This window comes from Xenopus laevis, chromosome 9_10L (assembly GCF_017654675.1).
Source record: "Xenopus laevis strain J_2021 chromosome 9_10L, Xenopus_laevis_v10.1, whole genome shotgun sequence".
NCBI lineage: Eukaryota > Metazoa > Chordata > Amphibia > Anura > Pipidae > Xenopus > Xenopus laevis.
In genome coordinates, this window is record NC_054387.1 from 101,561,481 (window position 1) to 101,587,201 (window position 25,721).

At 37.6% G+C, this 25,721-nt stretch overlaps 1 protein-coding gene across 6 annotated transcripts in view; it reads right to left on the reverse strand.

The window, feature by feature from the left end:
* Positions 1–25,721, reverse strand: part of snx29.L (sorting nexin 29 L homeolog) — a 290,583-nt gene that overhangs the window by 250,024 nt on the left and 14,838 nt on the right. For all 6 annotated transcript variants that reach the window (XM_018236316.2, XM_041575891.1, XM_018236317.2 and 3 more), the window contains exons 4-11: positions 24,833–24,957; positions 21,103–21,283; positions 18,994–19,064; positions 16,882–17,130; positions 14,606–14,981; positions 11,640–11,755; positions 9,079–9,172; positions 7,854–7,936 (exon numbers count right to left, since the gene is read on the reverse strand). In XM_018236316.2, coding sequence (XP_018091805.1) covers positions 7,854–7,936; positions 9,079–9,172; positions 11,640–11,755; positions 14,606–14,981; positions 16,882–17,130; positions 18,994–19,064; positions 21,103–21,283; positions 24,833–24,957 — 1,295 coding nt within the window. The remainder of the gene's footprint in view (positions 1–7,853; positions 7,937–9,078; positions 9,173–11,639; positions 11,756–14,605; positions 14,982–16,881; positions 17,131–18,993; positions 19,065–21,102; positions 21,284–24,832; positions 24,958–25,721) is intronic.

Sequence of the window (25,721 nt, forward strand, 5' to 3'; positions counted from 1 at the left end):
TGTTATATGTTTGTTGGTATATATTTAGACATCTGCAAGCAGCAATTCTCTATCCCTATTACGAGTAAATCCTGAAGCTTTCTGTTATTTAGCCTACGGCTTTCCTGAAATTGCTGGTAAACGGAGATCAAATAATGGTCAATATTTTTTAATTAAGTATGGGTTTTATTGCTTTATGGGTCATATGCTGCAATATATGCAATACCAGAAAAAAAGATTATTTTATTGTGGTCTAGGTAACTGTAGTTTACGTTTTTCATTAAAACTAGTTGCTGAAGCTGTTATTTGTAGCTCAGTCTCTGTGTAGTCTATTGCCCTTCACTGTATCAACCTTTTCATCATGGAGCCGTATGATATATATATATATTTTCCGAAAAAATGCATGGGTGCAATATACTGATATAAGGATAATAGTCTGATAGAAAAGCAAGCACTCACAGGCCTTATGCAAGAAAATGGTGTTTTATTCATCAAAAAGTACTGCTGCAGTTCTTTGCATAAGACCTGTGAGTGCTTGCTTTTCTATCGGACTATTATGCTTATATCGGCATATTGCACCCAGGCATTTTTTCCTCCAATTGACGTGCCGGCTTCCAGCTGTTCTATATATATATAGATAGATAGATAGATAGATAGATAGATAGATATACACACACAGTCATATGAAAAAGTTTGGGATCCCCTCTTTGGAGTTTTGTTTATCATTGGCTGAGCTTTCAAAGTAGCAACTTCCTTTTAATATATAACATGCCTATGGAAACAGTAGTATTTAGACAGGTGTATACATTTGGGCACCCCAACAGAGATATTACATCAATACTTAGCTGAGCCTTCTTTTGCAAATGTAACAGCCTCTAGAAGCCTCCTATAGCCTTTGATGAGTGTCTGGATTCTGGCGGTATTTTTGAACATTCGTCCATACAAAACCCAGTTCAGTTCTCCAGTTCAGTTCAATTTGACGGCTGCAGAGCATGGACAGCCTGCTTCAAATCATCCCATAGCTTTTCCATGATATTCAAGTCGCGGGACTGTGACGGCCATTCCAGAATATTGTACCCACATTTTTGCACAGCCAGTTTTTTTATTTAATTTAATACAACTGATTACTGCTTCAGTAAAAATCTTTGTTCAGAAAATACCCCAGTACTCAGATGTTCCTGGAAAATGAAAGACATACCACTGTTTTGTTGAAAGTGGAGTAAATTATTATGCAGGCTGAGAGGGGTTCCCAAACTTTTTCATATGACTGTATATAAAAAAAACAAAATATAATGCACTCAACAGGCTCAGAATAACTTATTTTAATAGAAAAGCAAAAGGAATTTATTTTAATAAAATCAGTTACTCTAACTGAGCCTGTTGTGTGGTACTTTTTTGTTACTTTGTACACATTTTACCTGCACTCAGTCCTGCTGCACGCACACACATGAAACTAATGTTTAAAAGCAGATCATAAGAAACATGGTAAATATTTTATCAGTGGGTTTTGAATTAATACATCAATCACAAGCCTACCTTGTCTTAAAGCGGTAGTTCACCTTTAAATTAACTTTTAGTATAGCGGAGAGAGTGGTATTCTGAGACAATTTGCAATTGGTTCTCATTTTTTTTTATTTCAGGATTTTGTGTAATTTAGCTTTTTCCACCAGCTCTCCAGACTGCACGTTCAGCAATCTTGTTGGTATGGTCCAAATTACCCTAACAACCATGTATTGATTTGAATAAGAGACTGAAATATGAATGGGAGAGGCCTGAATTGAAAGATGAGTAATAAAAAGTAGCAATAACAATCTGTAGCCTTCGGGGCATTTGTTTCTTGATGGGATCAGTGGCCCCCATTTGAATGAGTCAGAAGAAGGCAAATAATTTAAAAACCATAAAAAAAAAAAATGAAGGCCAATTGAAAGGCACCCCCAGTGATTGTATTCCCTTATGGTGAATGGTGCTCCTGTTAGCAGAAAACTGCTCTGGCCTGGGGGTTCTTCTCAGCAAGCACCGCAGAGTGATCCTCTTCCTGCTTCTTCTTTCTTGCCAGTGGGTGTGCAATTGAGTGAAAGTCCGACTGCAAATAAGTTGGCCTTAGGATTTTAAAGAAAGATGAAGCAGAAGAAAAGGAGTGCTCCGTGGTGCTCGCTGAGAATAACCCTGGGCTGGTCCAATTTACTGCTAACAGAAGCACCAGCCTGGGATATCAGTTTATGTTAATACAATCACTAAGAGGGTGCCTAACTTTTGGAACCCCTTCCTCCATGATTCCTTCTCCTTAAAATGTTTCATTGTATAATTCTCTACCAGTCTACAGTCCCTGCAAATTTGATTAGTATCTGTAGGTTTAAGAGACAATATCAAGTGCAATGGAACAATCAATGCCATTTTGTCAGGCTGAACGCAACTGCATGTGCACCTCATTGTAAACCGGCTTGAGTTGGGCTGAGGGAAGTTTGCCGATATTTACGGTGTTCAGCATGTAAGTGATGTCTGTGCGGATTCTTTAGATGCAAGTTCACTGCATCTACAAAGCAGGTCAAAGAAAATCCTGTAGCTTCCTCCTGGCCTGGAGGTAGTGCTAGCTCCATTGTTCCCCTGCACATGCTCTGTGCTGCCGTCACTTACTGAGCTTAGGGATCCACTCACAATATACAGTACCCATAGAATAGAAATGTCACAATATAAGGCTGATTAGTAATTAATACAGATAATTACTACATGGCAGCACAGAAACCAGTGCAACTAGCATCAGAATGTAATAATCAGCCCTGTAGCATCAGCTTATATTACAGACAAACCTCATTTTCTGCTTGATAATTTGTGACGATCCCTAAGCTTAGCTTCTCAACAGCTGCTCAGAGCCCACTGAGCATGTGAGTGTCACAGACACTTTCCAAGATGGTGACCCCCTGTGACAAGTTTGAAGTCCTGGATCATTGCTGCTATTGACAAGCTGAAACTTTTAGGCTGGTGTAATTCAATAAGTTCAGTATAAAAAATATGCTGTTTTTAGTTATATTCATTTTTAAACCTGGTATCGGTCACATCCCCATACCAGACCAAAGCTCTCCTTCAATGTTGCTGTATCAAATAAAATGATCATTAAAAACACGACGGACATAGAGAGTACCTTATCACATGGCAATAATGTTCTTTTGCATAAATGACAAAGCTTTATATAAGAATAGTTTCCGTACAGATCACAGAAAGAGCAGCTTTTAGAAGCTGCAAACATTCTGCTTGAGGCCTGCGAGGATCTGGAAATGTATTTACAGTTTCAGGCTAGGTTTGTGATATCCTGAATCTGCTATGTGGGCAGATAGTGGCACAAAGAGAATTTACTGATGAAACTTCCTGCTCATATTTGGGTCTGTGTATAGAGCAGTCTGACAATTGTTAATGCATTGAAGGAAATAAAATGATTGTAATATCAGTAGCAGCAGGCTGGCAGGCAGACCAGCAACTTCCATAGTGTGACTTCCACTAAAGAGATTTTTCCATTAATGCTTAAGTAAAAAGATACCAAAACGCAGTTTACACAGTCACGGTTTCAATATTTCAGTAACTGATAAGAAAAAAGGTAAAAAGTGGTTCCTCGTGTCCCGGTGCTCAGTTATTCCATATTTTATACCTGCATTCCATTTAAAACGTGGTTGCTATGCAACCAGCCTCCCTCTTACTTAGAATCCACACTAATGGCTGCAGGACAGTGCTTTCATATACTCTCCCTTGCTTAAAAGAAGCTTAAAACTGTAAATGTGCCTATGAAGACAGTAAATACGGTCAGCATACCATCACAGTAAGTATTAATAAGATGTGTTGTACAGGAAATGTCAGCAGCATAATAGGTCTATTTATCGTTCCCTATTATTGATCTAGCACCTCGCATTCATCAATCCAATTTCAGCAAAACAAGAAATACACACACTCCCTGGTACTTCCTATCTCCGCAGCTGGAATATCAAATATAAAATGCTACTTATCGAACACAGGATTTTAGCTAAATACATGAATAAAAAGTTACGCAAAAACAACAGACTTAAAGGCAAGTGTGCCAAAAAGGCAAGAAAGAAAGAACAATTTCCCCCCCTAGTGGCAGTTTCGCTTATTAAAGTAAGATGTAAATGCAACAAGCAAATCGTGTAGAGAATATACAGGAGTAACTATGTTCTAAAACTGATATGGTGCATACACGTAGTTATACAAAGTATTGGCAATGATTAACAAACAGTTACGGAGTGGGTTTTGTGTAATAATTTAATAAGCAGTTCACAGATCAGTTTTTGATTTTTGTTGAAACAAATGTTGATTGCGAGTAATTTCGCAAACTTTCTATCAACCAAGGCAAAACTGGGTGTTACTGACCACTTGTGTGTTTGCTTTAGGCAAGGCAACTGCACATGTGGCTAGAACACGCACAACAGTTCCAACTCTGTACATCTATAGCCAAAATTCTCAACTACTTCCCATGTGCAAGCCACTGCAGCTGCCACGGGGCTGGTGTTTTGCCTATGGTGAAGTGGAATGCGGCAGTCACATTATATCAACTGCAAGAAAGACAAAATTTCCCCGAGGAAAACACAGCATAAAGAAATCATTTCCAAAGTAGTGGGGAAGACTTCCAAAAAAATATAGAAAGGGGACTCTTAACTAAGATAACTTATATGGGAAACTTTATTATCCCTCAAATTCCTTTTGTGCATATCATTTTTTTTTTAACAAGGTGACTGTAACTGGATAACTCATGTATTTTGTTGAGGCCCAATTTTTGAAAGTGGGCAGAAGGGTTGTCCTGGGGGAAAAATAAATAATTTAAAATAACTATTTATTGGACTAACTGGCACACTTTGCTATCTGTATGCCTGGATACATGAGATGACTGGAGGAGGGGGGCTTACTGGTGGCTATGAGGGTCTTCCAAGAATAAATGGGCCCTTTTATCTCAGTATGTTATTGCGCCCAGTTTTCCCTGCTGGTTCATCTCACAAATATAAACCTGGACAAACAGCTAGTTACATTTAACTATAAATCAGTGGGAAATTATTTCAATTATTTAAAGCTAAAGCCTGCTTAAACACAAGCATAGCAACACAGTAGGTATCATTACTGCCTTGCAGCACTGGACTCCTGAGCTCAATTCCAGCCAAGGCTGTATCTGCAAGGATTATTAAAAGCTCTCCTGTGTATGTGTGGGTTTCCTCTAGGTACTGCAGTTTCCTCCCACATTCCAAAAACATCAAGGCAGATTAACCGGCTCCTGCTATTACTGTGTGTGAATGTTATAGGGACCTTAGACTGTAAGCTCCACTGGGGCAGTGAATGATGAATTTACTGTCTTATGTTTAAAATGCTGTATAACCTGTCTCACTGGTGTTGTATAAACAACTAAAAAATAATTAATTTGCCGGAATAACAATTTCTCCTCCTTCCTGGCACATAAACATTAGAGTGCTTTACTTTATTAGAGCATTCAAGTACTAAAATCATTACATTGTAAAACAACGTATGTGTATGAGTTACAGATATCATATATTCTATAAACATGGATTCACTGTACTCTGATTAAAAGTTATTCTGGCATAGTTTTTAGGTTATTTACTTATTGCTACATAGATAAAGAATGTACAGAACTAGTATATCAATGCAAATTAATTATTTTCACTGCTTTGTGTTAATGCTTCTTTAAATGGGTTATTCACTGTCCTAACACTTTTTCATTTCAATCATTTTCAGATTATCCACCTGAAAGAGACTTGTTCAACTGCTTTGCAATTCATATTTTTTACTTTTTCCAGAAATGAAGTTTAAAGTGTAATGTTCCTGTCTCTGTTTTTTTTGTCTGACAGCTCAGTAATTCAGGTGCAGATTCTGAACAAATTTTGTAGCATTTAGTTGATACATTTCTCAGCAGCATCTCTGCAATATTAGCAACTATTGTATCAATTCTAACAGCTGCCTGTAATGAAACTCAGGGATTCTGCTCAGCAGGGACAAAAATAAGAAATGTATCCACTATATGTATCCATAGAAAAGTTGGCGACCCCACTTCCCAGAGCATCAGAAAAATATAAGGTGAAATATGAAACTTTTAACTTCAATATAGTAAAAACGGTGAATAGAACCGGAAAGTGATTGAAATTAAAAGTATTTATTTCAGTGAGCTATCTGAAAACAACTGCATTGAAATAAAAGTTCTGGAAGACCCCTTTAAACTGGAGATTTCTTACTTGCACTCAATGTTTAATAGGACATTGTCAATAGTATGTCAGCACTGACACCCATTAAAGGTCCTGTAAAGGTCATAATGCACCAGTCACACAGGACTGGGGTCAGCATAATTATCCCATACACTGGAACAGTGTTTACATTTGTACTCCTGCGACTCAAAGGATAACATGGGCCAAAGCCCTACAAGACCAGTATAAAGAGGGTTTTAGCTTTTCAGTGAGTACCCGGGTATTGTTATATCTCAATATTTTGTATATTCCATTGCTTCCAATAACTGATAGGAAATGTAAATTTTAGTGATGTGCAGGTCAGGAAAATGTGAACCAACAACCAACCCTAACCCACAAAAACCCTCACCCGACACTAAGCCGCAAAATGTTGCCATTGTAGAACCCGCACCTGACCTGTACCCGCATCTTCTCACTCTGCACGCAACATCTGTGCACGCCTTTGGTTCCGAGACAGGGAATCTTCAGGAGCAATGGAGGAGTGTACTTCCCCAATCTGACCTGCACCCAACCCTAACCTGCAATGGTTGGCTAAATTCCAGCCCAAACAGTTGGGTCACTGTGGGATTTGGGTCAATTCGCACATCACTAGTCAGTGAAACAAAATACGGGTATGGGATCCGTTATCCAGAAAAACCCGTTATCCAGAAAGTTCCAAGTTAAGGAGAGGCCGTCTCCCCTGGGCGCTGAAGAAAATTCACCAGCATGACATCATTTTGGTACTTCGCCGATTTACTAACAGGCGCTGATGTAACTTCGCTAGCGAAGGAGATAGACTCTATCGATACAACGCTCCCTAACGCCTGGCGAATTTGCGCACTGGCGAATGGACGTAACTCCGCAAATTCACTAAGATGCGGATTTTACTGAACGTTACCTCTTGCGCCAGACTTGCCTTCACCACCTCAGACCAGGCAAAGTGTAGATAGGACATCCTCAAAATTTAGTTGAAAAAAAAAAACGCAGGCGTCTTTTCCTTTTTTCAAGCATAAAATTTTTTTGGGGTAACATATGGCACATAAACTATACACTTGGCTCATGTGTAGGGCAATTTAAGAACTCTATTTTCTTTTATTAAGGTTTCCCAGGCTTGTGTAGTGTAATGTATTTGCTGCAACTTCCTGCCGTATGCAAATTAGGCAACGCTAGTGGAACTTCACTTTGCTTGGCGCAGTAACGCTAGCATAACTTCGTATTTTAGTGAATTAGCATTGTCCTGGCGAATCTACGCCTGGCGAAGTGTTTCGCAGTGAGTGAAGCCGGCGCTGGCGAATTTTCGGAGGTTACTAAATTTGCCCCATAGACTCCATTATAATCAAATAATCCATATTTTGAAAAATTATTTCCCTTTTCTCTGTAATAATAAAGCAGTAGCTTGTACTTGATCCCAACTAAGATATAATTAATCCTTATTGGAAGCAAAACCAGCCTAATGGGTTTATTTAATGTTAACATGATTTCATAGTAGATTCAAGGTATGAAGATCCTAATTACAGAAAGATCTGTTATCCAAAAAATAACAGGTCCCATACCTGTACTTGGAATCAAAGCAAGCTGTGTATTAAATATGTTTGTTTTATGTTAAATGTACAACCTTGACATTACTTCAAAGATAAAAAAAAAACTTACTAATGGTCATTGATTCTGGACCAGACACTGAAGGCAGGTCATTGTTCAGTGCATTGGCAGGGACAGGAGGGCTGGCTTCCATACTGTCATGGGAAGAGAAAACAACATTAAAGGGATCCTGTCATCAGAAAACATGTTTTTTTTCAAAACACATCAGTTAATAGTGCTACTCCAGCAGAATTCTGCACTGAAATCCATTTCTCAAAAGAGCAAACTGATTTTTTTATATTCAATTTTGAAATCTGACATGGGGCTAGACCTTTTGTCAATTTCCCAGCTGCCCCAGTCATGTGACTTGTGCCTGCACTTTAGGAGAGAAATGCTTTCTGACAGGCTGCTGTTTTTCCTTCTCAATGTAACTGAATGTGTCTCAGTGGGACATGGGTTTTTACTATTGAGTGCTGTTCTTAGATCTACCAGGCAGCTGTTATCTTGTGTTAAGGAGCTGCTATCTGGTTACCTTCCCATTGTTCTTTTGTTTGGCTGCTGGGGGGGGAAAGGGAGGGGGGTGATATCACTCCAACTTTCAGTACAGCAGTAAAGAGTGATTGAAGTTTATCAGAGCACAAGTCACATGACTTGGGGCAGCTGGGAAATTGATATGTCTAGCCCCAACTCAGATTTAAAAATTGAATATAAAAAAACCTGTTTGCTCTTTTGAGAAATGGATTTCAGAGCAGAACGCTGCTGGAGCAGCACTATTAACTGATTCATTTTGAAAAACATTTTTTTTCCCATGACAGTATCCGTTTAAACAATACATTAAGATACAATTATCCTCTCACAAGTAAAGTAAAATTCAGTCATTGTCTTCACAATGATTTAACATTAGTCACTGTGTTGCTGAATCAGACCAGGGGTTCATCAGCCATATGATACTGATGTTCCATAAGTGTCACTTCAAAGGTCAGAATGTAAAGTGTTTATCAATTTCTAATGCACAACCCTGTAAAGTGCAAGCTTGATGTGGTAGCTCAGTGCACAAAAACTGCCACTAAGCTGTCTATACAAGACACCCTCACAAAAAGCAGTAGAGAGAAATCCACATATGGGAATGTACCTCCTGAGCTCGGATCATTACTCATGTGTGGCTAAGCAAATACAGGCTAGTACAACTACTGGGGGTGCCTGGTTATGCAGCTAATCACAAGGAAGCACTTAATTGTGAGAAAACAACATTAAAACTATATATATAACATCATGATGGTAAATTTAAAAAAAGCACCTGAGCTGAATATCCAATCCTCTCTGAGCGAGTTCTACAGCAATGGTGGCATTCTCATTTTCCTCTCTGTAAGGCGGGTTATCCAAATTGTCATCTGTGGCACATAAATAAAACATTAACACTAACTAACATGAATAAACACCATTCAAATTAGAACCTTAATACATTGCTTCTTAAGCTTATTAACTAGTATCCCCTAACTCTATCTCCTGAATGGCTGCGTCAATACAAATAAACCAACTAGGAAGTGTTTATGCAGCTTTAATTCTGATGCTAAGCTAAGGCAACACTAAAAAGCCATCCATCATAGACATCGGAGTCATTACCACAGATAGATGGCTTCTTTAATTTGCCTTTATTAGGTTATATAACCCAAGCTGGAAGATAATAATTTCTGAGCACTTCATAATTCTCCAGATTCAAAAATATTTGTGTAAGTTATATTGGAACACGCATCAGCAGTAATAAGTTTAGTATGTAAACTGTTTCAGATGTAGCCATGCGGATAAAGCATTTCCTTCCATAAAAATGATAGCTCTGTACTTAGGAAGTCATTTGAAAAATAAATGGTCAGTAAATAAATGTTAATAAAACAAATTTGTTAAGTCAGGCGGTGTACACATTTCTGTCCCAAATTTAACTGCTCTCTCATACGTGCATGATCTAAAGTATCAGTGGGATGGCTCAGCAAAGCACACAGCAATTTTAAAAATTGTCTTCTAAATGGCTGATTCCAACACTAAAACTAATGTGGCGGTAAAATAACTGAATTTGAAATCAATAATTTTGCTTGAAACAATGCGACTATTCAAGTCAATAGCTGTTATTGCAGTTTATTTATAAAGCGTCCACATTTCTGGCAGCTGAACATAATAGAAGAGGATGGAGAACATGAGCAATAATGCGGCAAGCAGAAGCTAAACCAAAGATTTTGGAAAACTTACAAACTCAGAATGGGATATGAAAGAGGTACACTATTTTGGAAAGAAGGATCTGAAACTAAACAATGCCTAGTTGTGTCTAGGTACATTCACAACTGTGTTGGATGTGGTTTCTTTCAATTTTAAGACTTGGCAGTTCATAGTACGTATTATATACGTTATCAGTAACAATAGTTCCATCTAACTTTACATTTTAGATGAATATTGACCATCTGAAAACACAGAAGACGGAATACAATTGAAAGGAATAGTGATTATTTAATATTGTTCTATTGCATCAGCACTATTAGGTATAATAAAAGAAAGAGAAGGACATAAACAGAATGCAAAACAGGTAATTAGCAAGACAAAATTGGAATGGGTTCAGTATTTTGAAATAAATATTACTGCATTACGGTAGTTGTTCTTTGAGCTTCCCAGAAACATCAGCAGTGACATTACTAGGCTCATTTAAAGGGATACTGTCATGGGGAAATATTTTTTTAAAACGAATGAGTTAATAGTGCTGCTGCAGCAGAATTCTGCACTGAAATGTGTTTCTCAAAAGAGCAAACAGATTTCTTTTATATTAAAAATTAAATAAAATGGGTTCAGTATTTTGAAATAAATATTACTGCATTACAGTAGTTGTTCTTTGAGCTTCCCAGTAACATCAGCAGTGACATTACTAGGCTCATTTAAAGGGATAATGTCATGGGGAGAATAGTTTTTTTTAAAATGAATGAGTAGTGCTGTTGCAGCAGAATTCTGCACTGAAATCTGTTTCTCAAAAGAGCAAACAGCTTTTTTTATATTTAATTTTAAAATCTGACATGGGGCTAGACATATTATTAGTTTCCCAGCTGCCCCCAGTCATGTGACTTGTGCTCTGATAAACATCATTCACTCTTAAATGCTGTACTGCAAGTTAGAGTGATATCACCCTCTCCCCCCCCCAATAGCCCATCAGCAGAACAATGGGAAGGTAACCAGATATTAGCTCCCTAACAAAAGATAACAGCTGCCTGGTAAACCTAAGAACAGCACTCAATAGTAAAATCCAGGTCCCACTGTGACTCCTCCATTTACATTGAGTAGGAAAAACAACAGCCTGCCAGAAAGCAGCTCCATCCTAAACTGTTGGCTCTTTCTGAAAGCACATGACCAGGCAAAATGACCTGAGATGGCTGCCTACACACCAATATTACAACTAAAACAAAATACACTTGCTGGTTCAGGAATGAAATAGTATATTGTAGAGTGAATTATTTGCAGTGTAAACAGTGTCATTTAGAAATAAAAAATAAATCATAAAACTCATGACAGAATTCCTTTATTTCTACCTTAATGTGCCCCACAGGCACCACAATCATCCCTGGAAGTCTGCCATACCTTCCACACACTCCAAGTACTTATCAACAATTAATGCACCAAGTGTGAAACAGTCCTCTTAATTTAATGCAATGATAACAATACAAATGGAGAGTCATGCACATGGAGAGAGACAATCCTTACAGTTATCAAGGGGGGCACTGTCTACGGCCATTTTAACCCTAGCTACACTAAGAGCTCTGTATTCTATCAAGGTTGCAGGTATATCTAGTTAAGGTGAAAATGTATTACATGAAAAGGGTTTCTTACCAGAATGAGAGCAGGAATCATTGGTGTTGACTGGAAATAAAACATCAGAATCATGAAGAACCTGCAGTGGGGCCCAGCAAGAGACTTGAGGATTATCCATACTTCCTATAGAAACCCTAAAATACAAGAGAACAATTGCAGTCAATTTCAGATCACGTAATGGGTTCCACATCACACCATAGGTTCAGTAATCTGGAAATACAACCAGGTTGGGGCAGTATTTAATCTGCTATTTGAACATTTGGGACAACACCATGGTAAGGAGCCCAGGATCATACAATGTGACTGCACTGAATGTATACATACATTTGTAAAAATCAGTGGTTAATTCTGATTTCTTGATGCAGCTATGTTTTTTAATTCCAAAAGTTTAGTCATCTGAATAGAAACACAGATGTCTTCCACTGTATACTGTATAAAAATTCCCATAGAACTAGCCATCTACTAAGGGCAAGGAACACTAGCAAATTAAGAATATATGTAAAGGTTTTTGCATATGCATGACTATAAGTCCACTCACTATACAAGAATGCTGAGCCAATATGCAGTGTGCCCACACTGAGAGAAATAGGATGCACCTCCAGATGTCACAGTGCTGCATGCCACTAATGATGTGAAATGTACAACACATAACACAGACCTGCAATGTCACCAGATATGCAACAAGAAAGCCCATGGAGAGCAGTAACCTTTAGGGTTTCCACAAAAATTAAATTATGGGGTGAACCTAGAGTCTGATTTTAGCACTCTTCTGAAACAAAGTATCTCAGGCTTGACTGACTTTGAGACTTCCCTGTCCTCCAATATTTTACATTTCCCAACCAGCCGTGGTGAGTCCCTCTAATTCCTCATAGGCTGAGTGCACAGAAATACCCTGACTTAACAGTAGATTGCACATTTTAGGGAAGCAAGCACTCCAGTATAAAAAGGTGTTTTATTGAGCACTTAACCCAACATGTTTTAATCATAAGTCAAGAAGTATTAAATATAGAAGGAATGTGCTTAAAAAAAAGTAAAACCCCTACTAATCCCCCCATTTCTTTCACTTCCTGGTGCCTTCATTCCCAGGCTGTGCAGGGGAGCTGGCGGGACTCAGCACACTGCACTGTAGGATAGGAACCAATCAGCAGCTAGGCTGACCTGATAGGGAACTGAAGCCTGTCTTTGCTTGTGTGACTGCAGGGCTGTGATTGGCTGTCCCCCTCCTACTGTGCTTCTGGCAGGGACCATTAGGACATGCCCACCCCTCATTTGAAACACAGCCAGGGACCACTACAAATCTATGGGGAGCTCCAATAAAGGGGCCATTTTTAAAGATAATATTACATTTTAGCCCAAAGTGAAACCAGCGCCATATATTATTCATTATTCTCTACAATATTAGATTATTAGGTGGCTCATTTATCCTATATATCTCCTTTAATAGAAAAATATGCTTGTGTTCTTTAACATTTGAGAAAAGAAAAGATAAATGCCAAAGACAAAAAAAAAACCACAAGAAATACTCAGGCTATTTTCACATGTGAAATTTTGCATGAAAACTTTAGAATAATTGTAAAATTGTCATAAATTAAAGTATAGTTATATAGCAGCTCCTTCAATAATGTAAAAATAAAAAAACCTAAAAACTCTATGAAAACAAAAGGCTATAGGGGTAATTAATGACTGCTGTGTTCATGCATAATTTCCCACAGTCAGTTGGGCAAAAAAACCCATTCATTAAAGGTACTTGTGCCAAAATGAGCTCCTTCCACTTCTGTATAGTTGCGCTGGCAGCCACTGCCTTCCTTCTGCCTCCTTTACTAAAATCGAGTGCTGCTGGTCCTATTGACACAGAGGAACCTTAAAGCTAGCGCAACCTTCATACCAGCCAGTATTCCAGAGTTTTTACCATGAGTCAAAAGATGCAGGGCACTTATGTCTATAGAATCCACTGCACACGTCACTCTCACAGCAAACACCAGAAATTATGCCAACTAGACTTCTAAGTGCAATTGTGTCCGATTTCTGGTGAAGTGCAAACACAATTGCATTCATTTTGATGCACTAGTCGCAATTGTATCAGTAGCAACTCCCCCGCCAAACGCAGCAATGCTGGGATTCTGGAAAAAACACATACAGAAAAAAAAAATGGTGATTGCACTCCGAATTGCACTTTGCTCAGTGCGCGTGTGGTCATAAATTACCCCTTATAGTAGAACTAAAGCTAACTAAAGAAGTATGCTAGATATGTTATACATTATGTTTTGTGCTTCTGCACCAGCCCAAGGCAACCACCACCCTTTAGTAGGAAAGATCTGTGCCTCCAAAGATGCCCCAGTAGCTCTCCATCTTCTTTTCTGCTGATTCACTGCACATCTTCTATGCTGATGTCAGTTACTGAGCTTAGGGACCCATTCACAATAGAATATAAATGTCACAGTATAAGGCTGATTAGTAATTAATACAGATAATTACTACATGGTAGCACAGAAACCATTGCAACTAGCATCAGAATTTAATAATCAGCCCTGTAGCATCAGCTTATATTACAGGCCAACCTAATTTTCTGCTTGATAATTTACGACCAAGATGGTGACCCCATGTGACAAGTTTGAAATCCTGGATCATTGCTGCTATTGACAAGCTGAAACTTTAGACTGGTACAATAAGTTCAGTATATAAGATATGGCATTTTTAGCCATTCATTTTAGGGTTTAGTTCTCCTTTAAGCCTTCAAGGTTTACATCAAAGTTACATTAAATAAACCATAAACGATAACCATCACTTATAAAAAAAAAGTGTTATTTCTATGTAATTACCTGCTTACTAGCAGAGTTGCCAAGGCTCTATGTGGAAGAAAACCAACAATTTATCTTCCACTCCTGTAAATTAATTCCCTATGCGTACGCTTCCCCAGAATCTAGGTTGCTTAGCAGGAAATCACAATACCAATAAATACTGTAATGCTGTTAGAATAAACTTACATATCAGAAGAAGAGTTCTCAGCTTTTGCGCCTTTGTTGGCAATTTCTGGTTCATATGAGTCGCAGTCATCTAAGTCTTCATCATCAATGCTTTTCACATCTATCTTTTGATAGGCAAAATTTCCATTAACACAGGGAGACTCGCTTTTCCAGGAGGCAAGAGGGCTTTCATTCGTATGCAAGTTCAATTCAAATTGATCTTCAAAGTGAGGTAATGCTGCAATGGATCTGTCAGAGTTTTCCTCTGAACTCTCCATGCTACTCAAAGGCTTATTTGAAGCATAACCCAAATTTTCTCCATCATCATCATCATCATCAAATGAGATGATCTTTGACACTTTCTTCTTCTTTTTACGATCTTTTTTTATTTTACCATCTGCAGAGAACAGAGAATTATAACTTAAGCATGAGACAAAAAAACTGACCATGCAGGAAACACAAATACTGAAATATGTCTTGAAAAGTCTAACTAAAAGAGCTGCTAACTGGTATTAAATCTGAAGGGTGGTGACACAGTCCATTATATATGTGTGTAAATCACTAAGTCTTGCTGTTTCATTGGCAGGGGTGCAATGCGGCTGTGACCACAAAATTCATACACTCATAGGACAAGAAATCCTCTGCACTTAACCCGTTATTAATATATCAAGGACCTTACGACATTTTGTGCCTTAAAAATGCCTTACCCTTCAAACAAAACAGGGATTGTTTGTCCATATATTACAATATATTTAAGATGGCCATCTACGTCAAAGTCACCCATGCTCTGGCCAGTCCTGCTCTCACTTTCATCTGATTCATTAAGAATTCTATTGCTTCGTTATACAATTTACACAGGGACTACGTTTTACCTGCAACTTACTTTCTTTCAAGGTTAAAACTCCCAAACATGGGATTACTAAGATTACCAATATATTTTTTGAATATATTGCAATATATGGACAAACAATCCCTGTTTTGATTAAAGTGGTAGGTGTTTTCAGTAGTACAAAATGTCTCAATGTCCTTAATATACTAATAACGGTTGAGCAAAGAGGACCTCATCTTTGTACGAATTTTGTGTTAACAGCCTCATTGCACCCCTGCCTAATGGTTTAAAATGTAGTGGTGAGCACACTTTTTTGCTATAGTTTATACAGAAACAGTGGCCAGCTTATTGTTGTAGCTTCGATCATTTCCAGCAACAGGCGCCCTTGGTGGTGGCCAATAAAAAAAGCAACAATTTGGAAGATTTAACCTTGAAGAACAACCCTGAACAAGCTTCAAGTAAAACTTAGTCCCTGTGTAAAATGTATAATGAAGCAATAGAATTTTTAATGAATGAGAAAGTGAGTGTAGGGCTGGCCAGACCAGGGATGAATTAATTGACCAGCCTGAATATATTGCAATATATGGACAAACAATCCCTGTTTTGTTTAAAGGGTAAGGCATTTTTATAGTAGCTTAAAGCACAAAATGTCTTATTACGGGTTAGTCTATATAACGGGTGAGAGCCCTGCAATCAAAACTGTACTGGAATAAAAATAAAATAATATTTCTTTAGAGCGCCTCAGTCAAGTGCAGTCCTCTTCTACTGCACTTTTTTTAGATGCTACACTCCAGTAATATGTATTATGCATGATTTAAATAAAACATTGCATTTAAAGTGAATATAATTCAATTAAATTATACATTCAAAGGAATATGTTACAAATATTATTAATACTTAATAATAATTAAATACTATTAATGGTGTCACCCACCCTTAGCCCAGGTATATATACATTGCTGGAATATCTGATTTTGTGAGCAGGGACATTTTTTCTGTATTTCACACTTGGCTTTGAGGCAGAGCAATCCTTCTTTAGGCCAGAATACAATGTAAGTAGAACCCTAGCCTGCAGTGTACTCCAGCCTGCAGGAGGAATATGCTGCACCAGAACAGTGTGGCAGGAGGGCTAATATTCTGCACAATCACATCAAATTTGTCAAAACGAGCCTCCACATTTGTGCTTAATTTGCTGAATTTGGTTAAAAAACATTTTGAATTGCCTCAGAAATCGCACTGCACTTGTGTTTGTAATTAAGCCCTAGGGTCTTATCAGAACAGCTGGACTCGGTGGCACCTTAGTGGAGGAATTTTAAAATACTGATACACTCATCCATTACTAGTGAAACGAACACGTCCCTATGAACACGTCAGAATCAATATTAATTTTCCTGTAATATTAGTAGTCAGGATTTATTCAAACAGTAACATATGTTACTATTTGTCTCTTCCACTAAAACGGTCTTACCTGATATAACACTCTTGGAAAGCACTGGAAGAGGGTCTGAATCCTGCTCTGGTTTGATGAGAATGGAGACAGCAGACGATGCAGTTATTTCCCGAAGAAGGCTGCTAACACCTTGAGTTGACTCTTTCAGCAGAGATGTGACATTTTGAGTGGATTCTTTAAGAAGATCTGATACTGTAGGAGTGCATTTAGCTTGTCCATTTAAATCTTTGTTATCAATGTTGATTGCAAAAAGGATTGAATTTAAGCCTTGAAAAAAAAGGGTAAAGATACTTAGCATTGGGCACATCAGAATATTTTGCAGCTTTTGTAATATTATATTTATTGTACACCTCTCCAGCTTGAATTTAAGATGCAATTGGTTTCTTAATTTGCTGACAATCATGAGACAACATTTTAATTATTATTATTATTCGGTACTATTTTTTTGACACCCTCCACTATGTATCTCCCAGTTGGTTATACAAACCATTGCAAAACAAGTAATCCAGTTCAAAACTGAAAAAAGTAGGAAACATTTAAAGAACAAAATTAAGGGGAAAACTGTCTTAGGTTACCACTTCTTCACCACACTAAAAGATATAAAGTTATTTATAGGAGGTCCATCTTTACTATTTGGCCACATCAAAAAAGTTAATTATTTCTTTACAGTTCTTATATCAGTTAAGTGTAAACAGTACATTTTTCAAAAACAATTGGGCTTCTTTGAGAGCCCAACTTCAAAGGGGTGGTTCACCTTTAAGTTAACTTTAAGGCTTAGTCCACACTAGGCGATTCAGGGAGATTTAGCGCCTGTGGACTAATCGCCTCTTCTTTGAGGCGACTAATCTCCCCGAACCGCTTCTTTTTCTCCTGTGCCGGTTGTAATGAGAGTCACCTGCATTATGACACACGCGGCGCTTTGTTTTCCAAATTGCCTCACGAGGAAACTTCGAGCAACTTCGGAAAACGAAGCGCCACGTGTGTCATAACACAGGCGACTCTCATTACAGCCGGCGCAGGACAAGAGGAAGCAGTTCGGGGAGTTTAGTCGCCCCAAAGAAGAGGCGATTAGTCGCCAGGCGACTAAATCTCCCCGAATCACCTGGTGTGGACTGACCCTTAGTATGTTATAGAATGGGCAGTTCTAAGAAACTTTTCAGTTGGTCATCATTATTTATAGTTTGTTGAATTATTTGCTTTCTTCATCTGACTCTTTCCAGCTTTCAAATGGGGATCACTGACCCCACCTAAAAACAAATGCTCTGTAAGGCTACAAATGTATTGTTATTGCTACTTTTTATTACTCATCTTTCTATTCATACCCTCTCCTATTTATATTCCAGTCTCTTATTTAAATCAATGCATGGTTGCTAGGGTAATTTGGACCCTAGCAACCAGATTGGTGAAAATGTAAACATGAGAGTAGCTGAATAAAAAAACTAAATAACTCAAAAACCACAAATAATAAAAAAAAATGAAAACTAATTGCAAATTGTCTAAGAATATCACTCTCTATCTCATACTAAAAGTTAATTTAAAGGTGAACTACCCATTTAAATTAGGCTGAAGGCAAGCGTTTTCAGATGCTTCCCATTCTTGTGAACAGGGGGTTGCAATTTTGGGTAAGTCTCAAAAAGTTCACGGTCTATCCCTGCAACATTGCATGGATTTCAATAGAAAACACCTGCCACTGAGAGAACTGGCACATTTCAGTCTGAAAAGCACAGTCCGAACTTGGCTGAAAAGTAGCAGTACTGATGCTGTAAGGCATTTTCCATTCAAGTGTTTGCCATCATACAAAATTCTCTACAATACATTCTCTCTATGCCAAGGCAAAACAACAGAAAGCTGTAACCTGCTTGCAAAGAAAAATAAACCATCACGCTGTATCCAAAACATTAGCTATAATTATATTATCAAAAAGAATACAAAAAGAATAACAAACTGTGCCTCCCCGCCCCAATACTAAACTGATGAAGAGGTGCAGAGGAGGCAGCAATCTGTAGCTGGACTATAACTGGAGAAAGTTGTGTTGTGCCCATTGTCATTACAGAACACTTATGTTTGAGTGCACACACAGTTCTATAGAGAAAGACAAAAAAAAACACTTTCTAGAAAATAATTTTTTACCGGCAGCCATGGTGGGAATCATGCTAGAACGCTCCTCGTCCAATAAAAACGACCAGTCTTCATAGAAGAAACTAAAACACAGATAACATGCATTTAGAACTTTTTTATTTATATTAATACAAACCATGTACACAGAAGTACAGTTCTGAAAATGTATTTGTTCTAGTCCTGATTTCCCCTTGATGAGCTCAGTTAACAGTTTTTGGTACTGAGCATACGCTTGGCCTATTGCTGTCACTACAATATATTTATTATGTTTACTTCTTGCACTAAGCATGAAAATTAAACCACTTTTATTTTATAACTTTCTGTTAGAAAATGAACCCCTTTCTAGTTCTAGCAAGCCTGGCAAAATGTTACTAGAACAAATTACCAGTCCACAAATATATGATCAGCATATTCTTGGAAAGCTTAAAGCTTATGGCACACAGGGCATTTTGTCCACTGATGCTGATGGACAGAAAACATTGGAGAATAAGAAAGCCCGGCTGATGTACATGGAGAGGTGACAAGCACACTTAAAGGGATACTGTCATGGGAAAAAAATTTTTTTTCAAAATGAATCAGTTTATAGTGCTGCTCCAGCAGAATTCTGCACTGAAATCCATTTCTCAAAAGAGCAAACAGATTTTTTTATATTCAATTTTTAAATCTGACACGGGGCTAGACATTTTGTCAATTTCCCAGCTGCCCCATGTCATGTGACTTGTGCCTGCACTTCAGGAGAGTAATGCTTTTTGGCAGGCTGCTGTTTCTCCTTCTCAATGTAACTGAAGGAGTCTCAGTGGGACATGGGTTTTTACGATTGAGTGTTGTTCTTAGATCTACCAGGCAGCTGTTATCTTGTGTTAGGGAGCTGTTATCTGGTTACCTTCCCATTGTTCTTTTGTTTGGCTGCTGGGGGGAAAAGGGAGGGGGTGATAATCACTCCAACTTGCAGTACAGCAGTAAAGAGTGATTGAAGTTTATCAGAGCACAAGTCACATGACATGGGGCAGCTGGGAAATTGACAAAATGTCTAGCCCCATGTCAGATTTCAAAATTGAATATAAAAAAATCTGTTTGCTCTTTTGAGAAATGGATTTCAGTGCAGAATTCTGCTGGAGCAGCACTATTAACTGATTCATTTTGAAAAAATTTTTTTTTCCCATGACAGTATCCCTTTAAGCACCAAACAGCATTGGTGGATATCAATAGTGTTTTCCACCAGACAGCAGTGATGGTCAAAACACCCAGTGGGCATTGAACCTAACAACGGTTGCATAGTAAGCGAGGGAGAGGTTATATTAATACAGCCCTTCAAATCACTATTTGAACAAATTACCCAGTTATAGAGGTAGAGAGAGAGTGAATGGAGGCGGAAAGGGGGATGGGGGTGGGAGAGTGCTAGGAGAAAAACAAAACAATTTTCAATTATTGCTTTATATAAAAGGGGTGGTTCACCTTTAGGTTAACTTTTCGTATGTTATAGAATGGCCAATTCTAAGTAACCCTTCAATTGGCTTTCATTATTTATTTTGTATAGTTTTAGAATTATTTGCCTTCTTCTTCCATCTATCAAATGGGGGTCACGGACCCCCATCTAAAAAAACAAATGATCTGTAAGGCTGCAAACGTATTATTATTGTTACTTTTTATAACTTGGCTTTCTATTCAGTGCCTCTCCTATTCATATTACAGTCTCTTATTCATACGAATTAATTTGTTGAAATTGCAAAATGGAGAGCTGCTGAATAAAAACCTAAATAACTCAAAAGCTACAAATAATACAAAATGAAAACCAATTGCAAATTGACTCAGAATATCACTCTCTACATCATACTAAAAGATAACTCAAAGGTGAACATCCCCTTTAACAAAAATGTGGATTTATTTCAATTAAAAGAAAAGACAAAATATTTTTTCAATCCAAGTCCTATATATTGTGCTGATGTTGCGCAAAGAAGTATATAGGTTCACACTGCCCCTACAATAGTATAGAATCCATTCTGTGAGACATATATGCAATAACAGAGGAAATAAGCGTTTTATTCACGGTTTATTGAATGTCCTTGCAAAGTAACAAAGACTTGTTCTAAACAATGAATATACTTAAAACAACAGAGTTACCTAAGCCTGTTTGAATCTCCAAGCAGCATATGTACATATCGCTCCAAAGAATGTTCATTTAGAGCACAGCGAAGCCAGGCACGGCCTCTCCCTATATCTGTAGTGATGGTTTTCAAAGAGTAGAACCGCTGAAGTTCATGTTTACTGAGAACTTCTTTTACATATACCCAGAATACAGGATCTAGAAAATGAAAACAGAACAAGAAACACACGTGAGTTATATGCCACAAACCTCCAATCAATGAAATGCTATTTTCAACATTGGTGTTGGTACTACTATATACATAAGTACATTTGCACTGTTTGAGTGCCAACTTTCAATATTCTCAGTTTAGCTTGGCTGCAGGTCAGCAGTTCCTACTTGAATCTTATTGGCTTATATTCTTGAATCAGCTATCCTATTTCTTTGAGACTATAATCAGCATGAATTAGAAAAAGAACATCCGGTTGGTTCTCAAAATGATCTGCAGAAACAAGTACACCAAGAAATGCAAGTTTTCCTAGTTAAATTTATTGCAACCTGATCCGTAGAAATAACTGCAGAGAATAATGCAAGTTTCCAGGCTAAATTCCTGCAAATGTGAAATAATTATACTTGTTTATTGCTAAGTTATTGCATAAGGACATATTTGTAATATGCATTTATTTTTGCAAGATAAACGATCTTTAAAATGCAAATGCATTTGTTCCAAGGACTGAAAATGAATATGCATAATATTTTACTTATCTTGGCAGAATTAGAAATATGAGTCATTTAATATTAGTATTGACTTCACCTGTCTATGGACACAAAACTATACAACTGAAATATATTTATAACTTGAGAAAAAATAGGGCTAGTACTAGTAGGAACTAGGCTGGCTTCTCTAAAAAGGTCGGAAACCTATTGTACACTACTGTGAGCTAAAAAACAGATGTTAATTTGAGCAGATTACGGCAGTAAATTTCAGGGAGCAAGACTCATCTTGGCTTGCAGCCCAAAACAGTAGCATGGTTAAACCCCCTTTTGTGCCCAATTTAAGAATACCTGCAACTGTGCTCCATAATAATTCATTTACATGCAGCTTGCCTAGCATAATATTAAAACACCTTTGATTGTAAGTTTTACTTGTTGCTGTTGTTTTAAAAGGGGGTTAACATTTTGCTGTGTGTTTTGTCCTTCAGAAATAAACCTATAGTAAGAATAACATGTTTTGTACATATCTATTAAAAAAAAAAAGCCTCCCCGCTCTCTAACGTATTGTCTTATTCTGTGATTTAGGCATACACATAACAAGAGTTAAATGCTTTCATTTTTGGTTTTAAGCCATGTGTAACATGTGACGTATGTAAATACAGTGAGTGGGTTACTGTCTTTAAGTGGATTTCTTTTTGGATCCTTTAGCACACCACACCTTTTTAACCTGTCAGGTTCAAACATATTGCTCTTCTTTGCCTATTTCTGTTTATGATTGCAAACAGTACTGTATAAATACTTTCCCAAGTAACCAACTGAAAGCATTTTGGCTATGCCTATAAGGTCACAAAGCTATACATAATTAATAAAATGCTAAAGCTTTCCATGGTCCTAAAACCTTAAAAAACTTGACTGGGCAGAACCTCCAAAATACAGCACCGCAAAATGGCTCAACATCATCCAAATAGACTATGACGATACAAGATGGTTCAAGTACAAAATTATTTTTCAGGAATTCTGTGCGTCACATTTTTTTGAAATTTTATCCAAAAGTATAAATATCTATATAGTTCAATGTGAACGCAAACAATATATGAATATGCTAATGTGTCATTTTGGTACAATGTTATCTGGTTGAACCTTGAGGGCTAACACTCGGCTAATTAAAAGAAGTTTTCTTTTAATTAGAGGAACCTTCTGTCTACTAATTAATTCTTTGGAGTTTTGTTTATCATTGGCTGAGCTTTCAAAGTAGCAACTTTCTTTTAATATATAACATGCCTTATGGAAACAGTAGTATTTCAGCAGTGACATAAGTGTATTGGAACAGAAAATATGCAATATGCATAATAAACAAATTAGACAGGTGCATAAATTTGGGCACCCCAACAGAGATACTTAGTTGAGCCTCATTTTGCAAATGTAACAGCCTCTAGATGCCTCTATAGCCTTTGATGAGTGTCTGGATTCTGAATGGCGGTATTTTTGACCATTCGTCCATACAAAATCTCTCCAGTTCAGTTAAACTTGATGGCTGCCGAGCATAGACAGCCTGCTTCAAATCTTTCCATAGATTTTCGATGATATTCAAGTCGAGGGACTGTGACAGCCATTCGAGAATATTGTACTTCTCCCTCTGCATAAATGCCTTTGTAGATTTCCAAATTTGTTTAGGGTCATTGTCTTGTTGGAATATCCAACCCCTGCGTAACTTCAACTTTGTGACTGATGCTTGAACATTATCCTGAAGAATTTGTTGATACTGGGTTGAATTCATCCGACCCTTTAACAAGGGCCCCAGTCCCTGAACTAGATACACAGCCCCACAGCATGATGGAACCTCCACCAAATCTGACAGTAGGTAGCAGGTGTTTTTCTTGGAATGAGGTGTTCTTCTTCCGCATGCAAAGTGCTTTATGTTATGACCAAATAACTCAATTTTTGTCTCATCAGTCCAAAGCACTTTGTTCCAAAATGACTGTGGCTTGTCTAAATGAGCTTTTGCATACAACAAGCGACTCTGTTTGTGGTGTGAGTGCAGAAAGCTTCTTTCTCATCACCCTGCCATTCAGATGTTCTTTGTGCAAATTGCGCTGAATTGTGGAACGATGTACAGATACACCATGTATGTTCTTGCAGGTCTATGGAGGTGATCTTTGGGTTGTCTGTAACCATTCTCATAATCCTCCGCATATGCCGCTCCTGTATTTTTCTTGGCCTCCAGACCTGGTTTTTACAGCAACTGTGCCTGTGGCCTTACATTTCGTGATTACATTCCTTACAGTTGAAACTGACAGTTTAAACCTCTGAGATAGCTTTTTGTAACCTATAAAACCATGATACTGAACAATCTTTGTTTTCAGATCTTTTGAGAGTTGCTTTGAGGATCCCATACTGTCACTCTTCAGAGGAGAGTCAAACAGAAGCACAACTTGCAACTGGCCACTTTAAATACCTTTTCTCATGATTGGACACAACTGCCTATGAAGTTCAAGGCTTAATGAGCTAATCCAACCAATTTGGTGTTGCCAGTAATCAGTATTGGGCAGTTACATGCATTCAAATTGGCAAAATTACTGAATACTGCTTCACTAAAAATCTTTGTTCAGAAAACACCCCAGTACTCATGGGAAATGAAAGACATACCACTGTTATCTTTTTTGTTGAAAGTGGAGTAAATGATTATGCAGGCTGAGAGAGGGTTCCTAAACGTTTTCATATGACTGTATATACACTGGATGTTAAAATGTACAGTTGCCTGTTTTTTGTTTTCTCAATTAAGTCTTACCTGGCTTAAAAATATAGATACCATATGCAGATGGGTTGTGCATACACTTAGGAACCATTCCCATTCATATTTGGTCTTTTAGCTGCTGGTATTGATTTGCATGTAAACACCGTAACTATATAATATGGAACACCTTTAACTTCTCATTGAGCATCTAGTACATTAGCCAATGACGAAATAAATTGTTTCTCAAACAACTTGTTTAAAATACATGCAGCTGAACTGTCAAAACATAATCAAGCACATTGGCAATAATAACTGGTTACCTGTTTCTGTTTTACTTGCAAATCCTGCTGCCTGTTTGATTGCTGCTGCTGTTAGTGCTAATCCTCTGCTCCTTTTCAAGCCATGCTGCAACACAGCTTCAAACTGTGCACACAGACAAATAACTCTGCATTGAAACAAATCTTTAATTAAAGCACTGCATGCTGAGAGTTGTATAGACATCGCCTTCAGGGAAGTAAAAAGTGTCAAGAAAGGCAGGATTTTGTCTTGCTGTGTGCTATCACTGACACGGCTTCTAAAGCCTATTAATTAGAATTCATCCACCGTAAAGAAAAATATTTTATATTCAGAGAGCTCTTCACAGAATCTAGGTTAAGTTTTAAGTAAGCAAATGCTGAAATAGGTTTGCACATATTGCAGTTGGCAACAATTACTAAATACAAAAGCATGACTCTTCTACACTTACACAAATATTGTAAAATAGGGCACTACACAGGCACCTGAAAGCACCTACTTAATACAGTGGAATATCTTCAGTGGCAATAGTACTACAGTTGTCATAATTCACAATAGGCTCCGCCACAGAAAAGCTTACATTCTTATTTCTTACACATTCGCATATCTGGGTCAGTATCATTAGGAGCTAATTAACATGCCTGTATATTTTGGAGTGTGAGAAGAAACCAAAGCATGGGGAGAATATTTTAAGCGATATGGAAATTTGATATTGGCTGATGGGCAAAGGCAAAACAATTAAAAAAAAAACAACTAGAAATGTTAATACTTAGATTGTAAGCTCTACAGGGCAGGAACCTTCTTCCTTCTGTCTCTCTTACCACGTGGAACTTAAGCCCTGTGTCCTTATATAAGCACTTTGTGTATATTTATTTTATTTATTATGTTACTTGTTACCACTTTTATATATTATAC